At 40.8% G+C, this 21,658-nt stretch overlaps 1 protein-coding gene across 1 annotated transcript in view; it reads right to left on the reverse strand.

Annotated features, from left to right (window-relative positions):
- The window catches only part of SLC9A7 (solute carrier family 9 member A7), a 63,903-nt gene that overhangs the window by 25,394 nt on the left and 16,851 nt on the right, over positions 1-21,658 (reverse strand). Inside the window, exons 2-10 of the mRNA XM_088521850.1 lie at positions 9,029-9,228; positions 7,665-7,742; positions 6,912-6,988; positions 6,347-6,459; positions 4,864-4,969; positions 4,434-4,575; positions 703-808; positions 254-342; positions 21-134 (exon numbers count right to left, since the gene is read on the reverse strand). Coding sequence (XP_088377976.1) covers positions 21-134; positions 254-342; positions 703-808; positions 4,434-4,575; positions 4,864-4,969; positions 6,347-6,459; positions 6,912-6,988; positions 7,665-7,742; positions 9,029-9,228 — 1,025 coding nt within the window. The remainder of the gene's footprint in view (positions 1-20; positions 135-253; positions 343-702; positions 809-4,433; positions 4,576-4,863; positions 4,970-6,346; positions 6,460-6,911; positions 6,989-7,664; positions 7,743-9,028; positions 9,229-21,658) is intronic.

Below are 21,658 nucleotides of genomic sequence, written 5' to 3' on the forward strand. Positions count from 1 at the left end.
CACAAAGCGAGAAAGGATACAAAAGCTCCAATGATGAAAACTGGGCTGAATATGTGTTTCTGGAAAGTAAACAGCGCCAGACCCATATATGAAAATATGAAGTTCTCAGCCAGGAAGTGCAATACCTCAAAGAGCTAGGAAAAAGAATTTCAAATTAATGGCCAAGCAATAAAAATGCTTTAAAAAAGCCCAACAGTAATACAGAGACTACTATGACAGTAGACTACAGAAAAGGTACAGGGCAATGTCTTACCTGTTTAGTACGACTTCTTGATTCAACTGACAAGTTATTGTATGTATAGTGAGCCTGGGTAATTCCACAGAAGAGGACAGCTACTACACCTGCGACGAGAGCCACACGGAAAAAATTAGTCCATTTATGTCTGCTTAACACCATACCTACCTCCTTGCTCAAACTTCTGTTAATTTTATACAACATCCTTAATCTTGAGATTTTATGAACCTCGTTTTTAAATAAGTCACATATATTTCAGGTTTTGGAGGAGGGCTGAGAGGAAGCAGTGATTTTCTTAAATACCCTCATTATACAGTGAGCTCTGCCTTAGATGGCATTGTACTAAACACAAAGAAGTCTAAGGCGCCTACGTAATGTTTCTCATAGGAATGTTTTTGAAGAGCAAGTTTAAAATGGCTAAGATAAACAGGAGTTTTACCTAAGCACCCTTGAATCCCCAAACTCACCAGTAAATCCGCAAGCTTCTGCTAGTAAGAAAGTGCTCCAGGACATCAGGAAGAAGAGAGCTGTTTCCAGCAGGGGGAAGCAGTGCAACTTGGTAAACTTGGTCACGTTAAGTCGTTGGTTAAGGAATCAAATAAAATACACAAGTGTTCGGCTTTTTTGTACCTAGCATTTATCAAAAGCCTTTAAATGCACTAATAACCAATGTGGATCTAAGAACATTCAGTCAATTGACTTGATGAGAAAAACCTAAGGATTGAGAAACAAAGTCTAAGGTTTCCCCTTGCAACACCCATCTCTTTCAGATATTTCCACATGTTTCAACTAAAATACCTTGCTCTGTTACATACTCCTGCAAAGTGCCAGTATGGAAGTGATATATACTTGGTGACCCTTGTAGATGCTGCTTTAAGAGAGCCCTCCTCCCCACCCCCACTTTATTTTACTTTACTCAATTATAAAACACATTCAGAAATGTTAAAATTGCGGTGGTCTTGACTACAGGAACTCTATAATGAAACAGATTTATCAGAATTTCTGTTCAGATTTGTTGACAAGTCATTTTTTCAGCAAATACGGTTACTTCTGTACTTTTAAGGTAAAACAGGAAATCCTGCCTACAGCAAAATGTATTTCCCTCTCCCTGCATTGATGTGTTTTAGAGAAAGAGCCAGTTCAACCACAACAGTTGAGTCTTTGACAGGGTGAGAGAAAACAAGCTCATCTTCTGCATGAGCGCCAAGTTGAATAACTTCAAACAACAAAACACTGATTTACCATTTCATATATATGTTGAAAAAGTGGAACAAGTCTCAATAAATATCGCCCACTGTATACTGTAAGACAGTTGCTCTCATGTTCATGGTACAGCTCCCCCACCTGCACCCATCACTGCTCTGGCAGCAGGTGAGCACTGTACAGCTCACAATATCTGAAGTACAGAGTGTAATACACATGTCTACTAGAAGATGCAGAAAGAAACCAGGTGCTAACAGGAATGGTAGGGATCCCTCACCTTTCTGAGGGCTGTTAATGACGCCCGCCTGTGAAATCTGCAAAATCCAAGCAGGAGGGTGGCATGAGAAGAGCCAGACCACTCGAAACAGCAAAGCAGGCAGCACTTCCCCCTTCCCCACCTGAAGGGAACCAGTACTCCAATGGACACGTGTTGCACACGTGGCTGCACCATGACCCACCATCATTCTCCTGGGCTCTCTTCAGCATTACACAAATGCGAACTAATATTTGGAGAGTTGCAATTCAACAGGCAAAACAGATGGCAAGGCCATGAGCAGCATCACTTCCACAAGAAAATTCCCAGGTTCCAAGAGGGCTGGGGCTCACAGCAGCCTCTGCAGTGAGGCTGGGGTAGCCCAGGAGGGTCAGTGGAAGTTTCCTCTGCTGCAGGCTCTACCCCAGGACCTGGTGTTCGCTATGAGCCGTTAACAGCAGAGGCAAAGGAAGGAGAAGGCAACTGGCTGCCTTGCAGCGACAGTCTCTGTAGCACTCGGCAACTCTGAGCACCGCCACCTCCTCCCCCCAGCATCTATTTCTTACCGTTTCTCTAAGCTACTCAACAAGGGGAATTGGGTCTCAAAAATATACTTACACTGCAGCATACATTTTTCAGAACGTAGAGTTAAAAGAAAGTCCAAGTTCTCAGAAAAACAAAAGCTGGCATTACACTAGAAATATAACTAATGTCTAGAAATAACACTTATTCTCAGTAAGGGTTATTCTCCATGTAGCTTCCCCTCCACATAAAACCATCACACTAGAACTTTTGATGAGATGCAGTTATTGCTGGCCTGGCTTTTTGACTTGTCTGTGGGTTTCATTTTGGCAAACAGGTGACAACACCATGGTGGTACCACATACTGGAGCAACAACTGAAGCCAATTGTCCCACTGAGTGCTCAGATTATCCAGCTGCAGTTAACTAAAATGTTATTTGAAATTAAGTTATTTCAAATATGAATTGTTATCTTTATTTTGTATTTTTTTTTAACTTGAACCATAACACAAGGACATTTGTCTTTCTTGACTCCTTAGCATTCTGCTTTGCTTCAGGCCAATCAGGCAGGCTCTCTATTTCACAAAGGAAATAGGAAGTGGTACGCTACCCTCACTCCTACAAAAATAATCACAGATAGTGTGGCCAAGACAACTTGTTAAAAGCCAGAAGAGTCCATGCAAAATATCTGCATCATATTTGCAAACCAAGTATCCCATCTGTTTTAAAAAGGCCATGAGTAACTATGTCAGCTATTTATTAAACCCCTCATTGGTAGAGAGGTGCAGCTATAGTTATTTTACAGTTATGACAGTACAACAGAAAATTTCTTTGCAATAAGAGTCTATTAACATCATTCGTGACAAATTATGGGTTCTAATTAGCTAAGAAAAGATTAAATGCCCATTTATAGCTTCTTTCTACAGTATTACATGACATAATTTTCCCAAAGAGTCATTAAAATTGTATAACTGAGCAACAGATTACATATGCTGGTTTTGATTTTGTTTGTTTTTTAACCAGAGGCCGCCTTGGGAACAGCCTCCCCTCTCCTCATGATCTCCTCTTGAGCACACAGACTACAAAGAGCAAGAGGCAATCACTGCTTCAGAAATATTATGCTATAAAATGGGTCTGAATGCATTTTAGCTCTACTTGGTAGCCAGCCAGAAAGCCAAATACACAGCAAGAGCACTGACCAGCTAGGACTGTGGATGGCTGATAGCCTAAAATGCAGATTAAGAATCGCAGCTGTGGATCACACTGACAGTGGAACAGTGCAGCTGGGGACTGAACATTAAAGCATTTCCCCTTGTACCTGAAGTGTTCTTGTTATGCAGCACATGAACAGACAAACCAGTGTGGTGAGTGCACAGAAAAATACAGGTGAAACATTATTGCTTAAGATAGTCAGAGGTTCATTCAGAGATTTAATATAAGATATTAGATTCTGCCCCTTTTACTTCATTTTTCAGAAGTCTAGACAGACCAAAGCAAGCTGGGAGGCATACAAACGGGGTTACACCAGCCAGTATAGCAACAAAGAATTGGAGTTTTTCCCTTATGTAGCATTATGATCCCTTGAGCAGGTCAGGCTTAAGGTCTTCTGCCTGAGCCAAAAGCCAAACTCAGGAACTGCTCCCCGAGTGCTTCAGAGCTCACAGCAAACAGAGAGACTCAGCTTCCTGAGAGCACATCAGGATGCAAAGCACATCACATTAGGATGTTAACTCTGGTAGAGGTTCAGTTTCACCCAAGATGCTCAACATTAGACTTCCAGCAGAAAGGTTAATGTCAGGTTCTCACAAAGAACCCATTAATGTTTGACCTAGCTATTATCAGAGATTTTGCTGAAGACAGGAGAACAAGTCACGAGTTATTATGAGTTTGTCTTTCAGACCCAGTAACAGACACTGCTTCCTTAAACAAAAAAGGAAGATAATGTTGGAACTTACCCATCTAGAGTCTCTCCTTTGCTTTAAAATTTTGCCAGCACAACAGATACTGCAACAACATCAGAATTATGTAGGAAATTACGTAAGAAAAAGGCAATTTCTATGAATACCTATATGGCTTTGTATAAAGACAGAGGTGATGTGAATATTTATCATATCTTCACACTCAGATTAGGACAAGCTAGAGTCAACATTCCTACAGGGGATCCCTGCTAAGACCTGAATGTATTATGCAGTCTGGAAGAGCTAAACATGAAAAAGGATATCAGAGCTGTCACAACACCCGTCACTGCTCCCATCATGAAAGAGCCACTGAATATTCCCAGGAAAACACCAACTGATTTGAAAAATGCTGCCGCATCAAAAGCATGGGTATTTTCCCCTGTTGGCTGGTAGGCGACTATAGATCTAGAAAGAGTTGCAGAATGAAAAGTTAAAACCTGGCATCAAAAAGGTTTTATTTTGTGAACAGTGGTGCCTGTATAAAAGAAGGGATCCCCATGCTGAAGGGGAATCTTTTCTTTTTACAGTGCATATATGCATAAAGAATTTTAACAAGTGTTTGCAATGTTTACTAATTCGGTTGAAGATACTCCATTTAAATTTAAAATAACATTTTTCAAAAGTAATTAAACTTTAGACAAGTATACAGAACAATTCAGTGATTTCACAGTAGAAGCTCAGGCAGTTACTTACGAAGATAATACAATGGCAACAGCATCATTCAAAACACTCTCCCCAAACAGAAGGGCATAGAGATCGACATCAGCATGCAGCTCATTAAATATTGCTAGCACGGTAACTACAGAAAGAAAAGAAAACAAAAATACATATGAACATATATCATACTGGTTGACTTCAGGATTATGGTGTGGGCTGCCAGAGCAGGCTTTCCAGTATGCTTAAGGCAACAAAACCTAGAAACGGACATACAGGATGAAAATTAAAGTGGGAAACAGATTAGTCATGCTTATCAACAGAAAGTGGCTCTGTGGGTTTCTGTAGAAAACTAGAGGAAATCCCCGAGATCAGTGAGGGTAGACGAAGCCCTTTACCAAAACCCCGGATCATTTTTGCAGGGTATGTTCTGCTTAAGGTAAGCAACAGAAGCTGTGCACATCTGACAACCTTTAAAAGTTTTGTTGAAGAGCCCATATGGCCTTATTACTTCAGTCACTGTAAAACAGTGCTAACAAGCCGAAGTGCTCACCAAAGCACACACCGAGCCTCCGGAGGGCAAGGCTGCTCAATTTTTGTGACACTCCTTTCAAAAGCCTTTCAGTCTGAAGCGAAAGGCCGCAATCTTGAAGATGTTCCTATGCAGGAGTATGACCTGTCTTTGCAGAAAGACAAAGCTGGTGCAATCACCTGCTGTTCAGAGCTCAGCTCAACCACAGGGGCTACCTCCCACTTGCACAACCCAACCCTAAGCATGTCAAACAACCTGTTTTAAAGCCTCATACCTCACCGTGACCTCCCCTCCACCCCCAGGCACACTAGCCCTCCAGATTGATTTGATTGAATGAATGTCTGTAATTGAAGCATAGACATCTGTTCGAGCCTATTTTGCTTTGAAGGATAACTAGGGTTTATGCCAAAACCTCTAATTAATTTACCAGAAGAATATTATTCTGCTTAAATTTATAACATATAGAGATCATCTGGAGGAAAAAGGAAGAAACAAAAAGGGGGAGGGGGAAGCCAGCCCCCAACACGAACCTTCCTCTCAAATACAGCTCAAGAATTATCTGATGTTGTAAACAACGTAGCTACACAAAAGTCCTGCTACCCTGAGAGTAAAATAATTTCATCTATTTGCAGCCTTAGACTTAATGCACACAAAAAAATGCTATTATTAAAAAAAAATAAAAATAAATTATTTAAACAGAAAAAAACACATCCTTCCCCAAGCATATTATCATACCAGCCCAGCACCAGTCTGATAAAGAACAGTTTTCACAACACCCAGGATTTTTGTGCATTACACAGAGGAGAATCAGAGATACTAACATAACTGAAAATAAAAATTACTGTTAGCATCTTTGCGCTACACAGTCAGCAAACCTACTAGTGGAATCATTTGGGGACACTGTTAAAAACTGTTCAGTTTTTCATTTAAAAAAAAAAAAAACTCAAAATTTTTATTCATTTTTTTTTTAATTAAAACCTGTTCAGCTACCTGGATCAGTGGCAGATATTATCGCTCCAAAAAGGAGGCAGTCTGTATAGTAGAACTTATCAGACAGCTGTCCCACCAACTTCATTAATTTCACAACACCATACATGAGATTCCTGGAGAGAAAAGGATGAGAGAGCATTTCAAAAAGTTGGTGCACTTCAGACAGGCTAAAACTAAATTTTCCTCTTTTCCCCTTGACTCTGCATCATGAGCAGAGTCCATCATTTAAAAATCAGTAAACAAAGCATGTAATCTGTTCACTATTAGTATGTTTAACCTACATATTGTTTTTTTTTTTTCTATCAAAGGAAGTGCTTTCTTGCCCAAAATCCCCCTCAATGCTGTTTCTTTCAACACAGTACACATACTGCAGAGCTTTTTTGTGTATCTCCCAAAGATCAGATAATGCGCAGCAAAATTTAACTTTGAATTTTGTCCAGAAATACACAAATAAAATCATTTAACAGACAAATTACAAAATGAAGGCAATTCGGAAGACTGTATATTTATTTTATCAACTTAAACTTCAATATAAAATGGAACTGATATAACAAATTTCACTCACCCAATAATAAAACAAGAGACTGCTGTTCCTAAAAAGGCATAAGCCAAAATGGAGCCCAAATTCCTGAAAAAGTGTCTCTGAATAGGAAAGAAATGTACACGTTCATTTAAACAAGTGATATCGCCCATTCGAAAACAGACAGCACATTGTTGAGAAATACGTGGAAAAACCCTAGTGTTCCAGATGAAGGTTTCAGTTACTGCAATATAAATTCTATCCAACTTCAATAAATTGAATGAACCAAATTTGAACAGTGTCTTAAATCCTAACCATGGCTTACTGACAAGAAGCTTTCCAGACAATTTATAAAATAAATACAAGAGCTGGCTGCAAATCTAAGAAAAAGCTGGCACCACATTAGCAATTGTGGTATCTTCAAGCGAAAGCACCATCTGTGCCTATGGCCATTCAAACACATTGGTCTGTACCCACTTCTTAGGGTAACTTACTGCATTTTGGCCATTCAAGAACAATCAGAATGACTCACGGCAGGACATTCCCTCATTTAAATACACAAATGTTAATCAGGGACAATGTGTGAAAAAGAACAAAGTAAAAACAGTAAGAGGAAACAAATTTTAAAGTATTTGGAGTAAGAAATAATACCTTTCTTCTTAAAAAGTCTGATCTAGCCAGCTGAGATTTATTACTTGCCTAAAAAGACATGTTGAAGTAGAAACTGCATTTCTGAATAGATCAATGGTTCTCATATTAAAAAGAAAAAGATTTTCCTCAGAAACTGATTATACTTACCTTCTTCAGGCTATAACCAGCATGAAAAATAATAGGAGGCAACAGAATGTTGAAAAAAACTTCTGGGTCAAATGTTACCTAAAAATAAATTGTGAAACCTCAATTAGAAACAGATACATAAATAGGTCTTTTTCTCTCTCTCTCTTTTTTTTCCCCCCTTTCTTGCTGATTTTTGCTTGTTGAAATAGCAAAGGTTGCTAGGTTGAACCTTCAAAACCAACAAAGAAAATCCTGCAGATTTTCATGACAAGCAGCTACTAGATTAACAGATATATACAGTCACCAATGATAGTCTAGCAATGTCCCCAAACACTGTCCCTTTCTAAAGTTATAAACCAAAAAACAGCCCCCCCCCCAGCCCTGCCCTCCCAAAAATCTAATAGATATTATGCTGGAGAAGACGACCCTTTTCATGGCTGATCATTATATTGTATGAATTTGCAGATTAAACGCTAGCTAGCTACTAGCATAGTCATTACAAGCCAATCAAGTCACAGACATGAGACTGGTTTTCAAGAAGTATCATCCATCACTTGCAAGCATCTCAGTGGAAGCTGCAGATATCCATGAAAAAGTATAAATTGAGAAAAGAGACAAAACCAACATTTAAAATGCAGACAGATGACCTGCACACATGTGAGATTAACCATGCACCCTCTTCACCCACTGCCTAAGACCTGGACACAACTGTGCACTCACTCCCTGAACGGCATTCATTTCATTTAACGTCAGATATCTACAGCAGACAGATGTATAGCAGCAGTCACCTAAGATCTCTTTATAAGCCAGTATAAAGTATTATTTTTAGGTTATAAACCTAAAGTTTCAAATCCTATACCTCTAAGTCTACCTTTGCTACACGCCAAAGGTGTTTAATTCCTGCCGTTGAAGCCGAATAGTAGATATGAGCTAGTTGGCCAGATGAATTCTACTCCCACTGTCAGATTGCCTCATTTGGTGGACTATGGGGATGTAAAGCAGTAACTATTGCCTGAAAATAAACAGATTAAACAAACTCTAGGAAAGAAACCACCAAAAACAATCAGTAATCAATTTTCCTTATACTATGTTACGCAAGGAAGCATCATGTTTCTAATACAGCTAATCTTAGTGAATTCTACAGATATTAGCAACATCCATTAAGTCTTAGATAAGTAATCAATCCAACTGGGAAAGCATCACACACAGGTAACGACGAGAGCTCTGCTAGTAGCAATAATGCAGTTAGTGCTTCCAAATTAAGCCTTGAAATGTTGTTACCATCAGAAATACAGACACTTTCTACTACCTAACACTCAGTTGGCAGGGAGGGAAGAACAGATAACAGGCACAAAGCAAGAGGCAGGCAGCAGGTCTGCCCTCACCTTTCGCAACATGTCGTTTTGCTCCACGTTGTGGATCTTCCCAGGGCTTATCTCCCCTTTGAGAGTATACTCAAAGAACTTGCCGCTGATGTTAACCAACAGGGTTGTGAATGGGCGGCTCTCCTGCGAGCAGCTGAAGGGTTTATCATGGCCACTGGTCGAAGGAGTTCCGTATCTCAAGATGACCCCAACGATGAGTCCTGGAAGACAGTTAGAGATCCTTAAGACTGACTTGCCCCTCCTGCTGCAAGCTTTCCAGGTGCAAATGTCCCCTGAGGCATAATGCAGGCACCTTACAAGCTTACATGCATCATAAACATATCCTGCAGCCAACAGTTAATAGCAGCTTCTTACAAAGGAAGAGAGGCCCTAACGTCACAGCTAGTAGTAAGTTTGTAACATTTGATAGCTGCCTAAAGAGACAACTAGTATTTAAGGACCTGGGTCGTCTTCCTCACTCTCATTTATACCTCTAAAGTGCAAACCCCCGAGCAGGGCTACAGGCACTAAGACACATAAAGTACATACCACTTTTAATCTACACCCATGCAGATATACCACAGCACAGCGTGGATACGCCATGGCTTGAAAGTAATGACTGCTGAAAACATACGACCACAACCTAGCTGAACCTGCCTGCCGTAGCATTTTGGAGCTGCAGCAGTGATACAGCTTTTTGCCTGGTAATTCCAAGCAAGCAAACACCATGAGGGACAGAGTTTCCTACTCTCAGTAGGAGGGAATTACAGTTCAGATGACACACCAAGGAGTCAGCTGCATATCTTTGGCAAGTATTATCCATATTTCCACAAACATAACACAGGCTGAAATGAGCAATCATAAGGCACATGAAACTTGAGATTTATATATATATATAAACTCAGCCAGTCTAAAAAAAATATCACCTAGAAAGCACCAATAGTAGAGAGATGCATCACAGGCCTAAGCATTTGTGCTTGTCTTAAAACAATCCTGCAGGCTAGCGGAAGCACCAGGCCAGCTCTGCAGGCTTGAGAGGCACGTGAGGTCTAAAGAGAGCATCGCCCTCTTACAACTCCAGTCCTGCTGAGAGGAGGTATGGAAACACAGACACAAACTCGTACTCCATTAAGAATCCCCATCCCCTTAAATAATCCATGACAAACCCCAAATCCCCTTGGCCAAACAACGCCAAGGTGAAAACGGATGTTTGTTGGTTAAAAAAAAAAAATGCTTTTGTCAAGAAGTCAGTAGCTACCGCCAGTTTTGCGCTCTCTGGCTTGCACTCTGCATCTGTAGATCTATTTCCCCAGGGAGCAAATAAAAGTCCAGCAGATAATAACCAGAGGAATAAATGCGATAAAGATAAAAGCCTTTTTCTTTTTCTTTTTTTTTTCATTAAGGGGTAGTCTAAAGGGCAAGCAAACTTATAAGAGAAAAGGTCAAACACAAGAACACCCCTCATCATCTTTAAGTCCACCTATCTTTAAGAGGGGGGAAAAAATAGCTTTCAAGCAGAAGAAGCTCTGTTAGCTGTGACACTCCAGTGGACAGTTAAACCCATTTCCTTTATGATTAGGAAAACATTATGGCAAAAAGATCACGAAAAAGTAATCACCGTTAAGATATAATTCATGTTGGCAAGCAGTATATACTCAGAGAACACATGGGAGAGATCCATTCATCAAATGGTGACCTTTTAGCTATGAAATTTTATACAATATGTTTTTTTAGTGATCTCAGGACATCTTACAACTACAGCGACTGCGCAGAATGCAACAGAAATGCAGCTATGTACAAAATGACAGATTACAACTTTTCAACTCCAAGCTATCTGCATCAAAAAGAATCATGGGAGATGTTTCCCATGAACCCCATCAGGCAAGCCATCAGAACTTCATTCTCCTTAAGGCATCAGGAAGATTAGCTATGTTAAAAACCGAGCTAATTGGGATCAGTCAAAAATCCTGTGGTAAATCCGAAGAATGAAAATTGTACCAATTTGACTATACATACAGTGACACACAAAGACAGATCCAGACTGTGGCTAAATTGAAGTCTTAGAGGGAAAAACTGACAGATGCAACAGCTCTAGGCTCAACAAGACCATTATTCAATGAATTCACTGCAAAAGCAATGGAAAAATCTTACTATCGCATTGGATATAATCCTCTTATACATTTTCCTCCTGTATTCGATGGCCATTGCACAGAGCACTAGGCACCCCAGGAAGTGCCAACCACTGCCATTTGCTGCCATCCCACACCTCCAGCCACCACAACCTCAGCAAAACAATAACAGGGGGATGCAGCCGAGAGCTCAGCTTGCAGCTACAGCTTTTCCTCAAGGAGGTGAGTGCCAAGGCAGCAGGATGTCACCAGAAGCAGTGGCAGCAGGCCAAGGCAAAGTGCAAATCGAGCAGATAAAGCTACCCTGGGTTTGTCTCAAATGGAAATAGCTCTGAAAGCAGAAGAGGCCAAATAGGCCACACGGATCCCACGGCCAGCTTCATTAGCACAAAAAACTAGGCACATGGCAGTTCAGGAGACGAGCTGGAAGAAGGAAAGCTCCCTGATCTTGTAAATACAGCCAAATGCCTGTGCCGTTGTCATACAGTTCTCAAACAATAGGTTTTGAATTAAGGTTGTGTCAACTAAGCACATTTGATATCAGCAAAGTGACCTGCAGAAAACTGGAAACCATTAATGTTTATCCCAAACCATTTGAAGTCTTTCAGGGAAAGCTGTATAGAATCATCTTCATTTTTCTACTAGATGGCTTTCACGTGCCAAGAAGTTCCTGGAGTTGAACGGTTTCTACACTCTGTTCTCACCTAATGAAGCAACATTAAGAAAGATTACAGATTTACTCAACCCTCAGAGGACCCAAATAATTAAAAAATCTGAACAGTTTTCAGGCAAAGCAAACACTCTGATTTATAACTTCAGAACGGATGCCCTTTCAAGCTCTACACTGGAACTTACGTGTTAACAGGAAGACATGTTCATCCTTCATACTCTTGCTAGATAATTTACTTAAAGCAATTCTGGAAGGTCAGTGTTGCAGCTTCAAAGACTTAGAACGGCTCGGTGGACAAACCCAGATGGCTAGTGTTAGTCTAGCAGCAATTTCTAGCATGTTAGTATAAGCCAAATCGAGTACAGCACTGTCCTACATGGAGGTGAGGGAGAAGAAGGCTAAATAGTGCTCGACTTTGAAGCGACTTCCTCACCATAAGGGCTGCCTGCTGAAGAGCTAATGAAGAACATGGATCGACAGAGCAAATATTTGCTTGGAACACTTCAGCTCTGGAAGGAAACCTCTAGGGCCACTGATCTAGTGCTGCCTTTTACTGCAAGACTGTCAGAAAAGGAAAAGCTGTAAACGGGTTACAGAACCTTCAAAATTTGAGAATAGTCTTGCTTTCCACCAACTGTTGCTGGGGCAATTATGTCAGCACTCACAGCACAGTCTCAGAAAGAATTATCTCAAAAATTAATATGTAATGCCCTATGTGTAACTTCTATTCTCACTTCTTACACATCAAGCATACAAGGCTCAATACCTTGCCTGCATGCTACTTATTGTGTAATGGGCAAAAACATATATATGGCTTTAAATAAAGCATGAAAAAGCATAAGAATATACATATATATTTAAGAGAATCACTAGTGCTAATAAAACAAATGAAGTTGGACAAAGTCAGCATCAATCTGACAATATGCCATTTCATAGCATTTCAATAATCAACAGGTTTCAGCAACTGCAGGTACATCCAACCAGTGTGTAACTTAAGTTTCTTTCAATATCATTTCTTCTCTTTTATGCTCCCTGTAAAAGAAAGGAGGCACTGAATACAGAAGTTTTAATTGCATGCTCAGTGCAATCTATGTTAACTGCAATTTAGCATTAAGAAGAGATAGGTAGAGATTTTACTGCTGTCTACAGCTACCTGATTGGAAAAATAGAAACAGCGAGACAGATGTCTCAGAATTGCAGTGATTAGGACTAGAAGTAACAAATGAGCTGAAGCACGGGAAAAGCTGATCAAATACAGGAACTAAAAAAACTCCCCAAAACTACGAAGTAGGTATATACCAGAACAGAGAGTTGTTATCTTCACCCTTGCAGATAAACAAAACTTGCCTGAACATGGTCCTGAGCAACCTAATCTCTTGGGACTGCCCTGAGCAAAGGGTAGGAGAGGACTTCGAGGCGTCCCTTCCAATGTACCTTATTCAATGATTCGCACTCTTTCTTCTTTAGTTAACTTCAGATAGGCACCTCAGACAGGCACTTTATATTGCAAAGACTGCTTTAAAAGCAGCTCTGTTTATGTCAGGGATTCTAGGGCTTTGGGGTTTTTTTTTTTTTTTTTTAAAACCACAGACAGCATTGCTGATTCTGAATTTTTATGTCAGAGAGGAACAAGGACTGCAACTTCCCCTCTGGGATGCAGACAGGAAAGGATACCAAGAGATGTTTGTGTGCTGCTAATGCTACAGCTACACCAAGCAGCTGCTGTGCTACAGTAACAGAGGAGCAGCTGGTTAGTAGTCTGTTCTTTCTCTTCTAATGTAATAGAAGTTTTGATACTGATACTGAATCACTGCCTACCAGCTCATTTGCCTACTGATAGGCAAATCGCTGCCCAGTTTGTCAAGTCAGGCAACGCAATCAGAGGTAAGGCCCAATCTCACAACCTGCCTACCCCAGCAAAGAAAAGGGCAGAGTAGCTGATTTTAGACACCAGTTTCCTACTGACTCAAGGTAATGGCAGGTGAAATACTTGTTTGCTTTTGAAAAACGATACAATAGAAATGTAAAAATGATTTTGTAATATTTAAAAGTCTAAAATTTTCCTCTTTATTCACAAATTAAACTTTTTACCAGCTTGATGACCAAGAAACAAAAGATGAAGAAAAACTTGTCAAGAAAGATGAAGGAAAACTGTGCTTCCACGTACAAGGCAAAGGTCTAATAATTATACACAATACTAACAACAATTTTATTATAAGTGTATGCTATACGCTTATTTTACTATAGGATGTTCATATATACGCATCAAGTTACCACAGCTGTAATGCATTATTTTATATTATGTAAAATACCAACAGAGGAAGCATTTTTCCTCGGATATGCTCAGCCTTGACCTTTGGAGTCCATACCTTCAAATCTGATAACAATTTATCAGGAAGTTTCAAATCTTCTTACAAATAAAATTATTCAAGAGCTTTTCCGGATCCAGAACAGAGCCAGTAACGCTGTATTTAAACTAATCAAATCAGAACTTTACAGAAGAGCTAACAAGCCACCATCTTCATACTATTTGCTTGCCACTCAGTGTCCTTGCATCTAGATGAACTGCAGTAACTACAACATGAATTTAGGAATGCCTGTGCAATCACTCAAAGAAATAGGAGTTGTCATAATCATTTTTATGGATTTGCAGAAGGCAAGCTGTAAGAGCATCCTCAGCCAATTCACAGCTTGAGACAGAAGCCCTGTTCCTATGCGAAGCAGAGAGCCACCTCATTCTCATATATTTTACTAGTGCTAATTGGGTAGGGATGCCCTCAGAACTATCAACTTCTCCTAGCAGTATGATGGTTTAGTTCAGGATTACTCAAAAAAGTGTCGAGGACACTGGCAGCATAAAGCCAATGAGTTAACCTGACACTTGGCACTGCGTGGCCACACACATACCATGCACATCCCTCGGGCTCCGAGTTCCAGAAATGCTGCAAGAATGGCTGGAGTGATCAAAAATGCCTTCAGCCTAACCATTTTGGTTGTTCACTTCTATTCTAGGGGAACTACATTTTTATCACAGTATTATATCATGATCTATATACTCATAGGATATATGTAGTGATACACTTGGAAAAGAATTGATGAGCCATATACAAAGAGGCAGACATAATGCATTAGAGCATGCGGCAACTTACTGAAGATACGATTAAAGAAAAAGGTAAAGATAAGAAGAAAAATAATTTAAAAATGCAACTAGCTTAAACAGAAGACTGCTTGCCAAATGCCTGCAGTCACTGCTGGTGGCAGCAGTCACTCAAAATTACTAAGTTTCACACAGAACTGTTATAACTGCAGAAAAATCCAGGTGTTCTAAATAACTTCGGCAAATAAGCAAAAGCTATTAGCAAGATGACAATCACAGAGTCTGTCACAACATGACAGTCAGTAGGAAAAAATTGCCCTGAATTTCCTCCACAATCCAACATTCAGGAAAAAGACTGAGCTGGGAAAACACCCATAAGACTGTCAGCCTAACTGAAAGCTTAGCCCTAGAAGAAAACTACCCTGTGGTCAAAACGTGGCCTCTTGTCCAAACACGGGACTATGAGTCAGAGTTCCCGACCAGTTTCCCAATTTTAGCAATGATTCACTGGACAAGGACAAACCACATAAAACAATTTAGAGGGACGCTTAACTTAAAGAAATAAGATACCACAGTTATAAAAAGGACAAATATTCACCAGAGATTACAAAGAAGGCTAGAGGCTGTAACTGATCTCAACCCTCCGTGCTCCTTGGCTTTCAAGTTCATTCACTGCATAACCTTGTTTCATGTAACACAGATGTAACAATACATGTGCTGTCAAATATTTTTGCACATAAAATTTAAAACTGTGCTTTGTTCTTTCGGCAACAGAAGCATTCGTTCTTAGCTGTAACACCCCGAGCAGTGAAAGCCATACACATGCCAGAGCCGTGAGCAGCAACAGGCCACGGCAAAACATTAGTTTGGTCACATTGTGCTTCTCTTTCCCCATTCTGTATGGAAGTGCCTTCCTATCAGGGCACCCACTGCACCTCGCTGCAGGAAGAGAGCTTTTTCAATAAAGACTTGGAACCAAGACGATGAACAGCCCGAACACTGAGGTACTTTCCTCTGTGCATCTTTGCAACCACACCAGCAGGCAAAGGAGCAGCAGTACTGTTTAAATACAAAGATTTTCTGTTGCCTTTCTACTTTCTTACTGCTTTTCTCATGACTTGCATACACATAGTAGATAGGGCTGGCATATCTCAAACTGGGGGCTACGGCTTCCTCAGAGTCCAAAAAAGAATAATCTCGTGCTGCTTGTTACAAAAACCACTGCATTAATATCACCTGACTCAGACACTAGCAAGAAGTGAAACCTCCAAGCTTAAAAGCAGCCATTAAGTGTTTTACATGCTGCTCCTTGCCCCCCATACACACATGCCATCAAGCTCCAGCTGAGGGGTTGTTAATCCGCCAGGGCACAGAGCCAGGCTCCACCTGAAACCCAGCTGCAGCTCAGTAAGCAGCAGCAATCTCTTTGCTGACACCGTCACTTGATTTCGAGTGTGTGACACACAGGAGAGGCTGGAGGGGGAAGGGCAGGGAAGAGATCCATCTCTGCACCTCGGCTTCCTTTCAAAGGCTCCATGACAGCTGCAGGGAGAGCTGGTAGCTGCAGATAAGTCTGCTCTGTAGCTGCAAGGCAGTTAGTACTCCAGCCTTGGGCCTCCACTCATTCAACAAACATTTACAGGTTTAAAGTGATGGAGATATATAGAGTCCAAAATCCTAAACAAATATTTCAGGCAGTTTCTCATTATGACAGCAGCCCAAACAAAGTGTTAGGAATAAAAGAACAAAAAGAAGTTTGAGCAAGGTGACTGCACTAAAAAAAAAAAAATGCATCAAATGGGTTGTCTGAAGAGAACTTGCTTCTCTCTCCCCTAAAGTCTTCATGCTCCAAGCCACATGCGTTTACCAACAGAGCAGTCTCCTAACTAAGTCAGATAAAGTGTAAGTTGACTGAATTCTGAAGGCAGTCCTTTTTGCCTTTTGCCCCAGGCTCTGTAGCTGCGGGCAGAAGACCAGCTGGTGCTAATCAACGAGGTAAGTCAGTGGCTTGCAAGGAGATGCACTGACCCAGGAGACAGAGCCACAGAGCTGTCACCTTGCCACCTTTGCTGAGTTCATTATGTTTGATCACCGAAGTCATTAGTACAATTCCCCTCCCTCCAATATCCCAACAGAAAACCTATCTTGCCATTGCCTTCCCGCAAACCCAGCACAGTGCTTGATCACTCCCACTCTACACCAGCTAACCTGCTGGCACTAGACACACATCCTGCCTCACACGTCAGGAGGGAGTCACTCCCACTTCATGAAGACTGCCTTTTCTCCCTTAAACATAGTCATTTTAGTACTAACTGTACTAAGCAGGCAAATGACTTCTGCTGAAGCCTGTAGTGCATGAGCAGCTTTATGAGACTTCCTTCTTTCCGACCCATACTCATGAGCCAGAGAAGAAACTGTGCTTAGAGTTCCAAAAGAAAAACACCTCAAACCCACATCAGCTCCATGATGCTCGCTGTGCGTCTCCCAGGGAGACTTTCCCAATCCAAGCAGCCTGTTATCACCTTCCTGCTTCCCCTAAACTGGTATCAGTTCTGCCTTACTGCCACCTCACCCACCCACCCTGCGAGTCCCAGTCACCTTCTTGCTCTGCACCCATTACAGACTGCTGCCTCCTTGCCCACTCTGCTAAAGCTCAGACGCGTCCTCAGCTGCTATTTTCACTATCTCTTTGCCCTTCAGTGTGAAGAGTGCTGGCCCGGTGCCCAAGCAGCCACAGTTACTGAGCTCTCCTCTATGCACCACCTCATTCCTAACCTAGAATTCTCACCAGTGATCAAGAACCTCTGATCTCAAATGCCCTCCTAGCCCAAACGTTGTGGGTGAGACCAAATAAAACCAGATTTATTACAGCTTAACAGCAGCCAGCCCCAGCTACACAGAAGAATCTGTCCTCTACCCAGCTGCCAGAAGAGCTGCTAATGCTACAGGGCTGCAAGGGTAGTGCTCCTGGCAGCGGGACAGAAAAGGTGAGGGGTGAAATATCCTTCCAAAGGCTGCTCTTCACTTACAGTGGCAGTCACAGCACAGGCACTTCAGGAGGCTGCTCCCATCTGCTTGGCCATTTTACATGCGTGCAAGTATCTCAACCATCATCATCAGGGAATTCCCACAAACTTCTCTCTGCCTTCTTGAACAAATATAACTTCAAGAACAAAAATCGGATTTTCAGATTGAACCTGTAGGTTTTCCATACCTACTGTTTTGACAAAGCAAGCAAAACCCCCTTCCTTTTTTTCCACATGCAAACTAATCACCACAAAGCACTTCTTATTCCCCAGAATGAGTAGATACCCTTTCAGGAGGGCCCAAGGCCAAAAGACTCATTATATTTCACCCACCTTATAGCACTGCACTTTCAGGGCTGCTTCAGGCACTCATCACCACAACATCCTCCACAATTTGTGGCATTGTTTTGTGTGACATGATCTTTGCCTGTGCAATCATAAGGGGGTAACTACATCTAACTAGCTCAGTTACATTGACTTCAACAATTGCATCTAAAAATTTTAAATAGCATATTGTGTGTATATAAAAAAAGCCAGTAACTTAGACATTTGCCACCAGAAAACATTAACAACTCCCACTTTCTGTAAAACTAGAGGGCAAGGGATTGACTTGCACCCACACATGCAAGCTAACAGAGAATAAGTAGGTCATGAAGGAAGTACTGCTGCCCATCATACTAGCAAGCCCTTTACCATTTTTGCATACGCTTTTTTTTTTTTTTTTTAATTCACCAACCACATTACTGCTCAGGCATCACTTTCACGACCTCTTTACTTTACTTTTCCACTTAGATTTTTCAGGTGAAATAAGATCCTGCATCAGCTAGTTCTGGCTTCACTTCACTTTCACTTCTCCAAATACAATCTTTTCTTAAACTAACAAAATGCTTGACAGAGTAATCCACATACCAGTCGTAACATTCAATATAACACAGAACATTTTCTCTATCCCACACCTACCACAAAACAGACAACCCCTTCAAAACATTGGTTTGTGTTTATAACTGATTTCATCACCTTGCAGTTGAGTGCTCAGAAAACCTAAATGCACCAAGATGGTCCAAAAAAAGTTTCCCTCAGAGAAAATGCAAGCCTTTACAACAAGCTTTTCATTTTTAAAATCATTATTGCTTTTAGACAACATGGTTGACAGGGATGTTTATCTGGTCTCTTGGAAAGACATCTCTTGAGACCTCAAGTCTTAGTTACTCCAAGATTGGTCACCACTTCATATGTGCACTTCTAAATATCCTTACAACCCACACCTTGGGAAGTTACCTCAGCCCACAAGGACTGCAGATTGGCTTCACTGGAGGTGAACGCTCGTTGTAAGCTTCCATTTTGCCTCCAGCACCAAGTTCAGTTTTGATAAAACAATTTGTACAACTTAATCCAAGACACTACTAGGATGAATAAATGGTGCTTATCCAGAGCCATCAGGAAACAGTTGTCGCATCATCCTTTTCCACACACCCAAGCTTACAAAGCTAGCAAGAAAAACTAGCCAAAGCCTATGCTTGCCTGACGCTCTCATCCCCACTCTGGGCCCTAACTCAGAAGATAACTTTTCCTTTAATCCCAGAATGTTTGAGGCTGTAAGCATTTTCAGTCCAACAGCTCAATTCAGCCCAATTTTTGCTACCTCCTCAAAACTGAAGGAGCCTTTGGGTCTCTGCTACCTTTTAAATAGTATTTAACAGTATTACAACTGAGCTCATTTATGGCTGACCCTGGATCTGCTCTGGGTAGTTTGTAAATAACAGAAACACATAGAAGTGCTGTAAATGGAAGCTGAATTTTTGCAAACATGAAAGCGTTTGATGCACTTCAAGAAAAGTGTTCTTACTTAATGATTTGCCTTTTGAAAGCCATTAGCACTTTGCAACAGCTTCCACACATTTATCTTTTAGATAGTACTTTGAGATAGGTGGGGAAAAATAGTAATCAACTGACAAAGAGAAAAATAAAAATCTATGTCCAAGTGTAAGCACTGAAGTCTCACAAACCAATCAGATATTTCAAAGCTCAAACACAGGTTCAAACTCTAAGGACATGTTAGGAATAAAAGCAGATCATCTGAGACTATATACAAATTTCATGCATAAATGAGTAAAGGAAAAAAAAAAATCAAGTTTTAATTCAATCCCCCAGAAAAATTAGAAATTTTTGTTGTTGTTTTTTCATTTAGATGTCAGCTGAAAGCTACTTGCTAAAAATCACTTTTGAAACCTAAAAAGCTACTTTTGTGGGTCAAAAAATAAAGAAAGAATAATTTTTTGGGAGGAAGAGTTTCAGAAGACTGAAATAATAGCTACCAAATCAAAAGTGTAACTTAGAGCACTACTTTTCAATTGCAAGAAACTACCTTCACATACCAAAAATAATCCAGAAGTCTTACAGTGAATGCCAGAAAAGGCTGCTATTTCAACAGCAGCCTCCCAACTCGAGCTTAGCAACTCTAGGTTACAAGGTTACAACTCTAGGTTGCAGGGGATGAACAAATGCCAATTATAATTTCATTATAAATAAGATTTGTGTGAACCTGTCAGCAATCTGGAAAATTGACTCCTCTGTACTCAAAGAGAAAATGATAACCTGACTCATAAGCTTGGAAATAAAGTGTCTTAACTGTGGCAGACAATGCCTAAACCAGTTTATCCAGACTCCGTATTTCCCTGAGACTCCCTACACCTCCTAGCTGGAGGAGGAAGAAAAAACAACAGCTTTGTCCTCATGGAGGTGCCCCACCTTTTCCAGCAGCCCTTTATCCACAGCTGTGACTGCTCTCATTTCCCTGCTGAAAGGAGCTTTGCCTCTATTGCATCTCCAGCCTTATCCCTCAGACACGGAGTTGCAAGCCCACCTCTAAATTTAAGTCTGAGGAGAACGATGGCAAAGCCGCAAGGCAGTTTTTTGAAGCACCACTTCTTACCACTTAGAGACCAGAGGCTCAGACTCATTAAATATTAAGGCCAGACAAATTGCAGAGATGTCAACAAGACTCGAGACTGTTTTCAGTTCAACACGGATGGACTGAGTGGTCTCAGTGGTATCTTCTCAATGTTGAGGCAGATTCTGCAAGAAGCAATTTTTTTTTCCTCAAATAAAAAGCAGAAAAAGACATTTATAACAGAAATTACATTTCATACTTCCTATTTTTAAGGAAATGTCTAAAAAAGGCAAGGCAATTTCTTTCAAATAAAATTTGAGTTATTTTGCCAGGCTTAAGTCATGTCCTTATTAATGCCTATGCTTTAAATTCAGTATACTGCAAGAGTTCAACACAACACCTTCATTTAACATATTTTAAAGGGTTTTGAAAAGTGAGTCAAGGCTTCTGAATAAAAGAAGCGACAGCAGAGAAAGAGGTCTGTGTTGCAGCTATTACTACGCAGCAGCACAAATACCCAATCATCAACTTGCATCAGCACTGATCATAGCTACCCTGATGTTAGAAAATGCAGTCCCACTGTTTCCATCAGTCGTGCTGATGAACACAGGTGCATTAATAGAGAGCTGCAGAAAGTACATTGCTCTATGCTCAAGTCTGCCTTGGTGAAGGTCTTGAGGTTGGCAAGTACTGCCACCATTTGCCACCTCAGCAGTCATAGGACCACCTGGAGTCTTTGGTTTTGCTCTTAACTCAGCCAAAACAACCAAAGTCCCAAATTCCCTAGTGAAGGCATTTCAGAAACCCACTAAGGCATGAAAAGATAGAACAAGAATATT

This window comes from Tinamus guttatus, unplaced genomic scaffold (assembly GCF_059628265.1).
Source record: "Tinamus guttatus ecotype Peru unplaced genomic scaffold, ASM5962826v1 Tinamus_guttatus_pri_ptg000134l, whole genome shotgun sequence".
NCBI classification, from domain to species: Eukaryota; Metazoa; Chordata; class Aves; order Tinamiformes; family Tinamidae; genus Tinamus; species Tinamus guttatus.